This window comes from Hippoglossus hippoglossus, chromosome 9 (genome assembly GCF_009819705.1).
Source record: "Hippoglossus hippoglossus isolate fHipHip1 chromosome 9, fHipHip1.pri, whole genome shotgun sequence".
Lineage (NCBI taxonomy): Eukaryota > Metazoa > Chordata > Actinopteri > Pleuronectiformes > Pleuronectidae > Hippoglossus > Hippoglossus hippoglossus.
The window spans coordinates 11,380,025-11,392,133 of record NC_047159.1 but is presented as its reverse complement, the minus strand read 5'-3'; the positions used below and the strand labels follow the sequence as shown (position 1 = coordinate 11,392,133).

Genomic DNA, 12,109 nt, shown 5'->3' with positions numbered 1-12,109 from the left:
AAATCACTTCATACTTTTTGTATGTCGGCTGCTACAGAGGCTGCCGCAATGCACGTAACCATCAAAGCCCTCTCATTATATTCTCTCCAATGCCGCTGCCTCATATCATCGGCCGTGTTGTCATGTAAATCTGTAGACTTTATGCATCAACCAGCTTTATGCATATGGAAAAATATGCAGTAATGATGGAAACACGCTTATTTGGAACAAGACATTTATTTTTCTTACTACAGGACATGCACTGAGTTCTGAAGCTGGAACCAAGCAAAGGGCCAAACCACTATGATGTTTGCATTTAACGCCACAGACTCTGAGATTTAAAAGAAATAATAAAAACAAAAAAAAAGCAGCTTCACTGATGGATGAGGCTGATGCTCTGTAAAATGATCACCACCATCCTGTGACAACAGGGGGACATCATCACGAACCGTCATTCTGTCTGTCAGCATCCAAATACTCAAGTAATTTATTGTAGATTTATAAAAAAAAATGAAATGTGTTCTGTACATCGTCCTCCTCGAACTAACCTGGGAATCTCACTCGGATCTTCTGCTGACCTCTCATTGCAAATTGCATGCCCTCATCTGTAAATACTGTCTTTATAGTTGTGGCAACAGAAAAAAAAACAGTGTGGGTAAAGACTTGCTTTCTTTCTTCCCTCTGTGTGTCTCCTCTGTGTAAAGCGATCTAGTATTAGGCTTGGCTGTCTCGACCATCTTAGATGAACGCATGTTTCTCTGTGGTTTTAGCAACAGGAGGAAGGGAAGACGAGTTTGAGACATGAAAGGCAGTTCTATACGTGAACATGCTCCTCAGAAGGCCCCGATTTGTGATGTGTTCCTGTGCTTTGAAGTCAGAAAAAACATGTGTTTTAAACAACGCCTTCACAGCTCTTTACAAAATTTGAATAATAAGAGCAAGGACACAGGATCAGGGGACAGGCATGAGTATGAAGCATCTGTTTTGGCTAAAAAAGTATGGTGTTATTGATGTTATTTTGAGAAATGGACATTCAGTTTGCAAGTGACAAAAGTTTAGCATCAAACAAGTTCAGTTTAGAAGCGTATAAAGCTGAATAAAATGTTAATCGGTTGCTAAGTGATGGCAACTCGGTAACTCGTGTGGAAAAATTGTCACCAAATTTACATTTTATTATCAACTTGAGGTGGCGTTCACAGGAAATTTCCCAGTTGGGAACTAATATTTCTGAATATTTTGACATCACATGAATGCACAATTTATCTCAGTCAAAATTAAGTAGAAGGGACCTGACAGGTTTTGTCCCTGCCTTTAAAAACCAAATACGTAATGCTGTGTCCTTTGGGCATCAGTAACTATATTTTTCAAGTGGCTAAATCTGTTAGCTTAAAACAAACTCCGTCTGAGTTAAATAATTCAATATAAAAAGGAAGACTTCTTGATGGCTGCTGGGAAAACATTATTTTTGCAATTTTCATGAGTTAGCTTCATTGTGCTTTTGCTGTGTCTGTCGCTTATGAAGGCCAGATGCTAAAGGCTAATGCTAACCTCATTGCTAACCGAGCATGCTATTAAATGAATGAAGTGTTTAGATGTTCCATTACTGAAAAGATGTTTTACAAACACCCAACAGAGTGAATGGAAAGTGAAACTACACCTCAACTCATTGCAAAAAAACAGAGTATGGGCCTGATAAATCAGATCTCTGGCTCGATGAGACTGTAGCATTATATTAGTTTGTAGCTCATTTATCAGTCGTAGCCTTTATGAGTTCAAAGGGAATTTCCCCCTTTGAGATTTAGCTCTCGTTTTGAGCTACTGAACTACTTCCTGTGTTTTACAAACAGCATATAGACGGACCGACAGTACGACTTTTATTGCCTGTACGCACATAAAACTGTGATTTAAAAAAAAAAAAACGTCATCAAGATCAGTTGATGTCACAGCCGAGGTATTACTTAATCCAAAATCACAAGTTCCTGACATGAGTCAAGTATTTACAAACCTTAAATTTAATTATCTACCTTTAATTATTAAGAAAAATATAACTGTTGTACCAACACCTGGAATCCAACTGTTGGAACTAGCACACGAATACTGCTTTTATTTAATTTATTTAAGATTTTAAATATTTGAACTCAGGTCAACTATATGCAAATGTATGAGACATCACATGGCATATGAGAAAAATAAACTGTTGTTTATCATATAATTTCAGTGTTGTGTGGGCATGTACAGTAGCAGATTCTCTTGCACGGTCACTTTGTTGTTTTGGATTGTTTGTCGAAAACTGATTGTTTTGTCTGATTGTTTTTTTTGTTTTGATTTGTTTTGTTTTTGTCACCCAGTCTCTTTTAATAACAAACTCTGGGACATTTAATTTTAAAAGAATCAGAAAAAGGACAAAAAAAATCCCTAAGTAATGACCCTCTCTCTTCTGGGACAACCAAGCCTTATGAATTTTGTGAAGTGAAAAGTTTGAATGTTTGTATGTTATAAAAGAAAACATGAATTGTTTTATATGTTAATACTGCCTCAATAAAGCTCCCTAATGAATATATATTGAAATATGGCGCCTGATGGGTAAATTATTTTACATTACTCAATATAACTTAGTTTTTTATGATTTTCCTACATGTCACTGCAGTGAGGAGGCAGCTTTTTCTTCTGTCTCGTCATATAGCACAATGCATTTTAGTTTTTTTGGTGCCAGCAGGAATAAAATCCAACAATTATAATTTTACGAGGATTTAAAATCTCCAACATGCCTTGAACGCACCTAAAACCACCAGACAGATTCAACCAGACATTCATGCAATAATAAATCAACCAAACGTTCTCAATGTCAATGTGAACCCAAGCAGCAAAATCAGATTATAACAACATTTAATGTGTCAACATATAATTACAAAAACAAAAGTTTTGCTTTCAATCGGAAAAGTAACACATTTCCAAAGAAATGTTTAATAATTTTAACAAGCAAAATGATGAATTTGCATCATAATTCAATGTCATATCATATGAAATAAATTTGTGATTGTGTGATAAAGTTTTGCTGGTGTAGACATATATTGTGAAAACTTTATGAACGGATATAATTTGCACATGTATAAAGTTTTTGTAACTATGAAAATATCTTGTGTTCGTCCCTTAGGTTATGAAAATAATTCACACACTTGAAGACTTACAATGCTCACATAGTTCACATTCGTATAATAATTCTATAATTTATTCTAATTCAACTCCTTCATACGAGGCAGCGATAATTATTCAATTCTCACTCAATAATAAAACAAGTATGAACCACTCACGTTTCAGATTTTCCCCAAACCTTCTCAAAGCTTTGCCACCCCCACATGGTGAAGAAGAGTTACTGCATTTTGTATCTCTGTCTCTATGGTGATGTTTGTGTGAGCGACTAAAGATTTCAGGGACATAGGAAGTGTGTTCAAACCTTCACTGTCGACTGTCTATTCTTTTATAAATGAGAAAATATTACTTAAGGAGTTGATGTATTTGCCTGAAGACCTTAAGTGGACTTGACTTCTCTTTTACTCTGTGCTAATGTACAGGGGTGACAGGGAATCTTCAGGGTAAGAGTGAATATTTATTTTCTTAAACAGCGTCTGTTGCTTCTGTGGCGTAACCAGACTGAATCCGACTCTGTAGAGATGAAGTATGGCATCGTGATTATAAATCTAAATAGTGGTTTTGCTTCTTTTGTTAGAACAGGAAGGTGGAGAAAGAAGAAAGTAAAGCCTACATGGTTGTTTGTGTGTCTGACGCTGAGATATAATGTACCTGTGGATAAACCTGAAAAACATAATCCATAATCAACTTTTCAAGCAGCAAATCCAACTATGGAGAGTCATCAGACCACAAGAGAAGCACGTGCTGGGTCTGAACACCTGGAGGATGCTGGGAACTGTCGGCAGAACATCAACCAGGAGCCGAACCTCTGTTGTTCTCTCTTCAGTGAACAGAAGAAGCTGCGGCACGTGTTGGACTGGGCTCACAGGTTCCTCAGCAGCGGATCAGAGCTTCACCGAGAACTCTGCAGAGCTGACAGTTTGATTTTGGCAACTGAGAAGGATGAGGAGAAGAGGGAAACTGAGGTATTTGATGGCGGGGGAGCAACAAGTTATGAGAATCGGGAAAAATGTACATTTCTCTGTGGATTTAAATCTCCTTTACAAGACGAGCCCGACGTTCCCTTCTCCAGGAGAGATGACGTAACTTGGCCTGAGAACAGAGAAACTGAAAATATCAAAAGTATGAAGCGACAGCACAGCATCAATAAACAAAGTCCCAGCCAAAGCTACTGCACAACAAACAGACTGAACATATCTAATCAAAGACACCAAACACACGTATCTGACAGCAGCAAGAATCAGACGCTTACATCTGCAACTTGTTCAATCGAAGGATCCACATCATGTCGGAGCAATGTCATTTGTAAAAAGAGAACAGTGTCATCTAAATGTGACTCTGAAGATATAAGTTATAAAATAAATGGAGCTCAGTCGAAAGGAGACATGTCAGACAATCAAAAGGAAGTGAAGAAACAGGTTGAAGAGATGGTGGAAGGGGAGAAGGAGAAAAGGGATGCTGGGGTGGAGGAAGAGGATGGAAACAAAAACCAAGGAACCTATTTAGCTTTTCTGGAGTTTGCAAATGATAAAATGAGCCACAGTGAGATTCCCTGTCACTTGAAAACACCCTCAGATTTAACTGTGTATGAGCAGTACCAGCTTTGTGTGGACCGACTGCATCGCCTCAGATTGAGACCAAGTATTGAAGCGGGATGTTTCGCAGACTCACCTGCACGAGGGAAGAAGACGTGTGAAGAAACTGCAGCACCAGCCCGACCTCCGTCTCGCTCTAAGCTCAACTCCTCCACCACAAATCCTGAGGTTGCAAAATACTTTAGTGAAGCAACAACAAAAACAGACGACCTCTATAAAAACAAGGAGAGGACCAAAAGCGGAAGATGTAGGAGGGCAACACTTATTAAACACGAGGAAACCAAACACCGCGACAATCTGCCTCTAAGGAAAAACAGATGTTTGGGTCGGACGAGCTCTGTTTACTGCAACAAACATGGTGATTTCATGAAGAGGCCTGCAGGAGCCAAAACCTCCATCGATAAGCCTGTTAACGCACACGTAGAGGACTCAACAGGAGAGGAGAGAGCTGCACCTCCTGCTAATTCAGGTAGTTAAAATCATTTATGAAGGCAAACCCTAATCTAATGTAAACTATTGCCCAGAGTAGTTGTTCCCAATCTGCACCACCCCTCCAACATTAACCCAAAGTGTTATTATTATTATAATTATATCATTTTTTAAATTAAAAAAAAATTTTTTTACTTATCTTTTGGATGAAAAACTGGATCCTAATCCTGTAAAATTCATTTAAATAAAACAGAAGGATGATGTTACATGTGACGATTACAAGAAGACATTCTCTAGTAAAGTAAAAAGACTGGGAACACCTGCTCTACCGCAAGTTCGTGATGGATATGACTTCATTCACATTCTGATTATTTGAATATGTTCATGTATATATTCAATGTGTGTTTGTCTGTTTCTCTCTCGGTCTATCGTCAGTTTCACAGCCAAAAAGGACTGAACGACATCCAGGCCTGAAATGTCATCAAAGTGATGTCAAAGGTCAAAAGAAGACAACTGGAGGTCGAGGTCCACAGAGGTTTAATGAGAAGTCAAGCATGTCCCTGTCTTCACTCACACATGGGGGAAAATTGCCAAGGTTTGATTAAAGAAATTTAATAAAATTGAACAATGATAAAAGTACTGCCAGTAATACCAGTAAACAATTTAAACACTGATTTTTGACAGATTATTTATTTTTTTCAAAATAAAAGCATGGTTCCTTCAAAATGACCTTTAATGCCCGACTAAATATTTCTGTGATAAATACCGGTGTGTCACAAAAAACCTCATCCTCTTTCTCCAGACCTCAGTCAGCAGCAGCAATCCAACGCACAAAAAGGCCGAATGCACAAACGCACACAAAGAGACACACACCAGAGGACGGCATGAAACACACATCGCCTTACAGGGATACTCCCACAGGCCTGCAACCTACAGAGACGCACACACGTCACAATGATGACACCAGACCGACATCCCCGGCCTCAGGTAAGTCGAACAATAAAATCACAGACATGAAAACATTACGAAATGTAAAAAAACAAAAAAGAAACAGTACAAGTCAACAACAGGTCATATGATTGGCTAAATGTCAATTCATTTCACACCTTATCAGATATCAATTTAGCAGCTAGTCATGAGTTTAAAAGAGTTTGTTAGAGTTGTAAAATAGTAACAGGAGTACAATTTTTTTAAGATTAACCAAAAGTTGATGCGTCCTTACTTTGGTTTCCTCCTTTGTTGTTGAGCTGCGTAATTGCAGTGTGAACTATGAAGAACGATTGATTTTGATAACCTAAATAATATGAATAGATAACTCTTTGTTTCCTTTACAGACACAGCTGCCCACGGGAGCAACACTGACTATAAACACACTGTAAGAAATATTTCTTTATTCTATTATAAACCTACAAACAATGTGATCACGTTTACTTGAATCGTACGATGTAGAAATTACATTGTGGAAGAGGCTACAGCGAGAAAAGTCACATCTGTAACTGACAATGTTTTAAACGATTTGCTGCCTCTGCTTTCCTGCTTTTGCAGTTTGTGGAGAAAAAGGAGCTTTAACCGATGATTTTGTGTCACAATAATTTTTCATCGTAGTTGTGTTTTCTGTTACACCTGTCAGCCGGCAGCTGTCCCTGCGTGTGACCGCTGGCTGCGTCTGCCTGATGAGGTGTGGCTGTCCGTCCTGTCTCTGCTGCCTCACACTGATCTGTGCAGAGTGACGCAGGTCTGCAGTCGCCTGCTCACACTGGCTACTGATCACACACTCTGTGAGTCAGCTCCCTGCAGAGATACACACGTCTCACTTGAACCAGGGGATTTGTTTTGGCTGATCGTGCAACACATGTTAATCTACATTTCTGCATTGATAAGGATGTTATATTCTTCATACAAATGCTTTTATTAATCGGAGATGGACACACCTCAAATCAATTTAATCAAGAACTACATCATTAAAAGAACAAGAAGATACTTACAATTAATTCTCTGTTCCACTAATTCTTATGGACTGATGATACATTACTTTCTTTTTTTAGTATTATTTCCTCTTCTTTCTGTACATGAGAGACAAAGGAATTGTGCAAAACCCCCATAAAGTGGCATTTTTTAAGGTACAACAACTCCAGATGTATTCATGCACAGAAGTCACACAAAGCCGACCACATAGAACATTAGGCAAGTTGGTAGCAATTTAAATAACAATCATGATAATTTGTCTTGTGTATATTAAATAATACATATGTGACGAGACGTGTGAGGGGAATTTGCAGTTTGGCTTTTTAAGGTTCACGTAAATAATTTGAGGTAATGTCTGAGGTCAGTGGGATGACCTGACCTTTTCAAAGTAACAGCACATGGTTTGCTCTCATGACGTAAGCAAATACCGTACCACTCCCTGGACCAATATACAGTAAGATAACCAAGATCTGCACCATCACATGTCCTCAAACACACGCTGTAGGTCAGAGGCAACATCGTGAATCACTCAAACAAGCTCATACAGTGAACATGAAATATACGTGTTGCTTCCTCTCTCTGCTCCTGAAGGGAAACATCTGAGGATTGAAAACTCTACACTGACCGAGCAGCGGTTGCTGTTTTGGGCCAAACGTCGTCCTCGCAGCCTGAGTCTGTACAGCTGCAGCGGCCCGTCCGTCACCTCCTATGGGCTCCAGATGTTTTTCACTCTGTGTAAGAATCATCTGGAGGTAAGAAAAGAAAAAACACTCAAAGCAGACATGGTGGGTCAGATGAGCAGGGGTGAAAGTCTGGTGAAGGATTCTTGTTATTCACATCCCATGATTTTACACGTCAAGGTGAAATATCAGATCATCCTAATCAATAAGCCACCGTGCTGTCTGTGTGTTAGGCAGAAAATCAATTTAATAGAAAGAGAAAACATTTTTGTTTTTAAATGAGTTACTTGTCATCTGCCAATGAGACATTATCCTTCCTTGTTGACACTGTAAAATTATTGACCTCACATCCTGAATCCGTCTGCCTGCTGTCAGTGTCCACCCAACACGTGATGTTACCGGAGTGAAGTGAGTCACCACTGTTACATCCTTTGCCACATATCCTCTAAAAGATATAACATTGTCAACAATAAGTGTATTTGAAACTTTTATGGAAGGATTACTGAAGGAGTGTGAGGTGAGAGGCCCTTCAGGGTGTCTCTGTTTGAAGTGATTTCTCAGTGGATTATTCAATCAAACAACTATGAAAATACACAGACCGATTCCATAGAGACTCACGGAGATGCAAAACAACCAGCGTCAAACTAAAGTTGGCCACAAGTCAACACAAAACAACACAAAAGTACAGTAAAATTGCAAAATGACGACAAACGGCAACTAAGAAATAGAGATGCAAAGGACCACAAAGAAACACGTCTCATTCAGTCTGGGTGAATTACTTGTGTATAAGAGGTCCCTTCTTTATGTCTATGCCTAGAGGCCCCTGGTCATACACTTTTCATGCACTTTCTGAGATAAAGAGGACTTGATTGGATCTTTTCATGAATGTGATCTGCACTCTGCGTCTCCATTACCTGCTGGAATCACGCTGCATTAAATCTATGTTGCTGTTTGTTGATTACAGGATGTCAAGGTCACAAGTTGTACTGGTCCTGGTCTCCATGGTGACCAGATACTGCCTCAGATTGGTCAGCTGTGTGACCATGTGACTAGTGTGGACATGAGCTGGAGTGGAGCAACAGATATGGGAGTCAAAGCTCTGAGTGACGGCCGGGCAGGGTCAGTTACACACACACACACACATACATATATAAACACACACACACAGATAATCACATACACACACATGACAAATATACATGAACAAATAAAGTGAAATGATGGTGATTAGTGTTAATGCTTCATTTATCCCTCCTGTAGGTTGAGACTAAAATCAGTTGTCCTGAACGGCTGCCATGTCACTGATGACACACTCAAGAAACTTGTCATGAGACACAGAGAGAGGTCAGAACGCCTTCAGCCACACTGTATTTATATAAGTGTATAAGCATGTCTACATTTATTCATATACTCTATTCATTTTGTTCGTATAACTATGCTGTTGGCTTATGTGGATACCAAGATGGATCAGACAGGGCGTTTGCATTTATGAATGAGCGTGCCTTTATACGTGTACCCATGCGACAAGTTCCTTCATCCCAAAAAGGAAAAGTTTTGGCCCAGCGGTGCGCTCGTTTGCCAGATCTGGGCCAAAAGTAAGCCATAGCAACAACGCATGTCAACCAGGCCTGCATTTGTTTTGTGATATTTGGGCCATATTCACCATTTACCTCTTGAGCCAGTTTAGGTTCACATCCAGATTACACCTTGCCTAAAGGTGGCCCACATTTGTTTGGGGATATTTGGGCCATATTTGCTATTAATGAGTGGGAAACGTCAGGCTCATATCCATTTTGTCACAAGAAGACCAGAAGTGCTGCATCATTGCCTGAAGTGACCCACATCTGTGTGCTATCTAATACGTAGTGGTGGTGAGATACATGTGATTCATATTTCATAACTTTAAAATCCAGATTTCACAGTACATGGTTAATAACTAGGACGTCTGTCCGTCCTGGGAGAGGGATCCCTCACATGTGGCTCTCTCTAAGGTTTCTACGATCTTTTTAGGTTTTTTGTTAGTAGTTTTTCCTTAATCTTGTTGAGGGTAAAGGGCAGAGGACGTCACACCTTGTTAAAGCCCTATGAGACAAATTGTGATTTGTGAATATGGGCTATACAAATACAATTTGATTGATGATTGATTGACTTAATTTTCTTAATCTTAGAGCCAGATCTCATCCTCAGCTGCAGGTTTTAGTGGATAAATCCACCCAGATTTAATAATAACGGGCATAGATCTGTTTGTAACTGTGTTTTCACATTAGTCTGTGCAGGCTGGAGGTGTTTGGCTGTCAGTTCCTCACTGCGTCCTGTCTACAGACAATATATGAGGTACTTAAGTAATCAGCATATTTAGTTTGATTCCTTGCGCAGTGCTTTCAAATCATGTCTGTATCTGTTCTGAATAAATGTACACTATCCTAGTTTGTCTCAGTATGTTTTCCATGTAGTTTTTCACTTTCTGTGTTCCAGATGTGTCCTGGTCTAAAGCATCTTAACATCGGACAGGTGCCTAAAGTCAACGCACACAGTCTCACAGTGATGGCATCACAGCTCAAATGTCTCATTTCCCTTAATCTCACTGGTCTACAGGCAGTGAGTGTGAGATTTAACAAAATAAGCTGTTTGCCATGAATATTTTATCTGTGAATTTAAACCAATGTGCTGCATTTGTTTGTTTTTAACTGTCACAGGTCACTGATGTCACAGTGGCCACTTTGCTTCAAAACTATGTTGAACTTGAGAGTTTGACCCTCAGTTCTTGTCCTGGAGTCACGGACCTGACACTGCACAACATCAGCAAATATACACCATGTATTAGGTACACACACACACACACACACACACACACACACACACACACACACACACACACACACACACACACACACACACACAGGAATAGTAATGTAAAGACACTGAGATAGTTTGCCTTCATTCCCACAAGACATAAACTAACATGAATCTAGTTTTGTCTCACCTAAACTTTCTGTGTGTGTGTGTGTGTGTGTGTGTGTGTGTGTGTGTGTGTGTGTGTGTGTGTGCGCGTGTGCGTGTGCGTGTGTGTGTGTGTGTGTGTGTGTGTGTGTCAGATCCCTGGATGTGAGTGGCTGTAAGGCAGTGACCGATGCAGGAGTTCAGTCTCTGACTCTGGGATGTCGACGGCTTCAGCAGCTGGACCTCAGCTCCACTGGTGCAGGGAACAGAGGGTAGGAAAACGACACACTGAGCTGTGGTATAGTTTCATGTGGGTACATGATTGTGTGTGACTTGCCGTGTGCAAAAGTCCCAGGGTGACCAAAACCATTTTTACAATTTAAGCTGTGTGTTGCAACGTCTGATATCAGCAATAAAAATGATAATGGTGTGTGTGTGTGTGTGTGTGTGTGTGTAACACAGGGTTACTCTGTTGGCAAATTACTGCAGTAAACACCTCCAAACTGTCAAACTCAGCTTCTGCCACATCACCTCAGAGAAGATCCTGAAGCTCTGCAGACGCAGCAGGAGGTGAACACACAACTGCACATAATTTCCATCAGTACTTGTCTGAATTCATTTCTCTGAGATCTGACTTCAAAGTGTCTATGAAGGGTCAATTTAAGATCTACAATTTGCTCTTTTACACCTTTTGCTAATTGTGCTAAAAAAAAGTAATTAAAGACACAAAGTGTTGCTACTAAAATGTCTTAAGCCATTCACAAATTAATTTAGCTGTCTGGATATTCTGTTTGTCAAGGCCCAGTAGAAATAATGGCTGTGTCCCATTTATACTTACACTATAATGATATTGTAAAAACCTTTGGAATGTACAAGTGACATGCTGAGGACTTTAACCGGCATGAAACCAAGAAATTACTATAACCCAACATACAAGTAAGATTCATTCCAGTGACGTCAAAGCACAGCAACATATCATGCAGCACAACTACACCACTTGTTGTTTCTGTGTTTTTCTCTCTTTAGGCTGAGGTTGCTACATCTCTACGGCTGTGCACATCTCCCCAGTGAGAGAGAGATCAGAGAAGTCAACGCCATAGTTAAAGTTTACCCTCTGTCGTGACTCACACACAAACATCTGCACACAACGGGACGGACAAACATACCAAAGAGCAAAATTTGACTGAGTAACTGCAAAAAATCCAGCAGAATAAAAACAAAGGAGCATATATCAGTTTGACATATTTTGCATTTATTCTTGTGGTATCAGGGGATACATGAGATGTGCTGATAATCCTCTCAAGGAGGATTATTACTTATGTTCAGATATTAATCAAATCAGTGTGAATGTGTCTGCATGGGATTGACTTT

At 39.7% G+C, this 12,109-nt stretch overlaps 1 protein-coding gene across 1 annotated transcript; it reads left to right on the top strand.

The window, feature by feature from the left end:
* Window positions 1–3,415: 3,415 nt before the first annotated feature.
* Window positions 3,416–11,897, top strand: LOC117767311. The gene is made up of 15 exons (XM_034594816.1): window positions 3,416–3,572; window positions 3,712–5,193; window positions 5,589–5,748; window positions 5,956–6,140; window positions 6,488–6,530; window positions 6,786–6,931; window positions 7,710–7,870; window positions 8,763–8,917; window positions 9,059–9,142; window positions 10,066–10,132; window positions 10,274–10,396; window positions 10,495–10,622; window positions 10,894–11,010; window positions 11,201–11,308; window positions 11,765–11,897. Exons 2-15 carry the CDS (start codon window positions 3,840–3,842, stop codon window positions 11,859–11,861), a joined length of 2,928 nt encoding a protein of 975 aa, XP_034450707.1. The 5' UTR covers window positions 3,416–3,572; window positions 3,712–3,839; the 3' UTR covers window positions 11,862–11,897.
* The last annotated feature ends 212 nt before the right edge of the window (window positions 11,898–12,109 follow it).

What these genes read in the sequence shown, in the direction of transcription:
- LOC117767311 (XM_034594816.1), top strand. Translation starts at nt 3,840, where the DNA reads ATGGAGAGTCATCAGACCACAAGAGAAGCACGTGCTGGGTCTGAACAC. An exon ending in ACTGACTATAAACACACTGT is followed by an intron (nt 6,531 to 6,785) that starts AAGAAATATTTC and finishes CACCTGTCAGCC; the next exon opens with GGCAGCTGTCCCTGCGTGTG. An exon ending in AAATATACACCATGTATTAG is followed by an intron (nt 10,623 to 10,893) that starts GTACACACACAC and finishes TGTGTGTGTCAG; the next exon opens with ATCCCTGGATGTGAGTGGCT.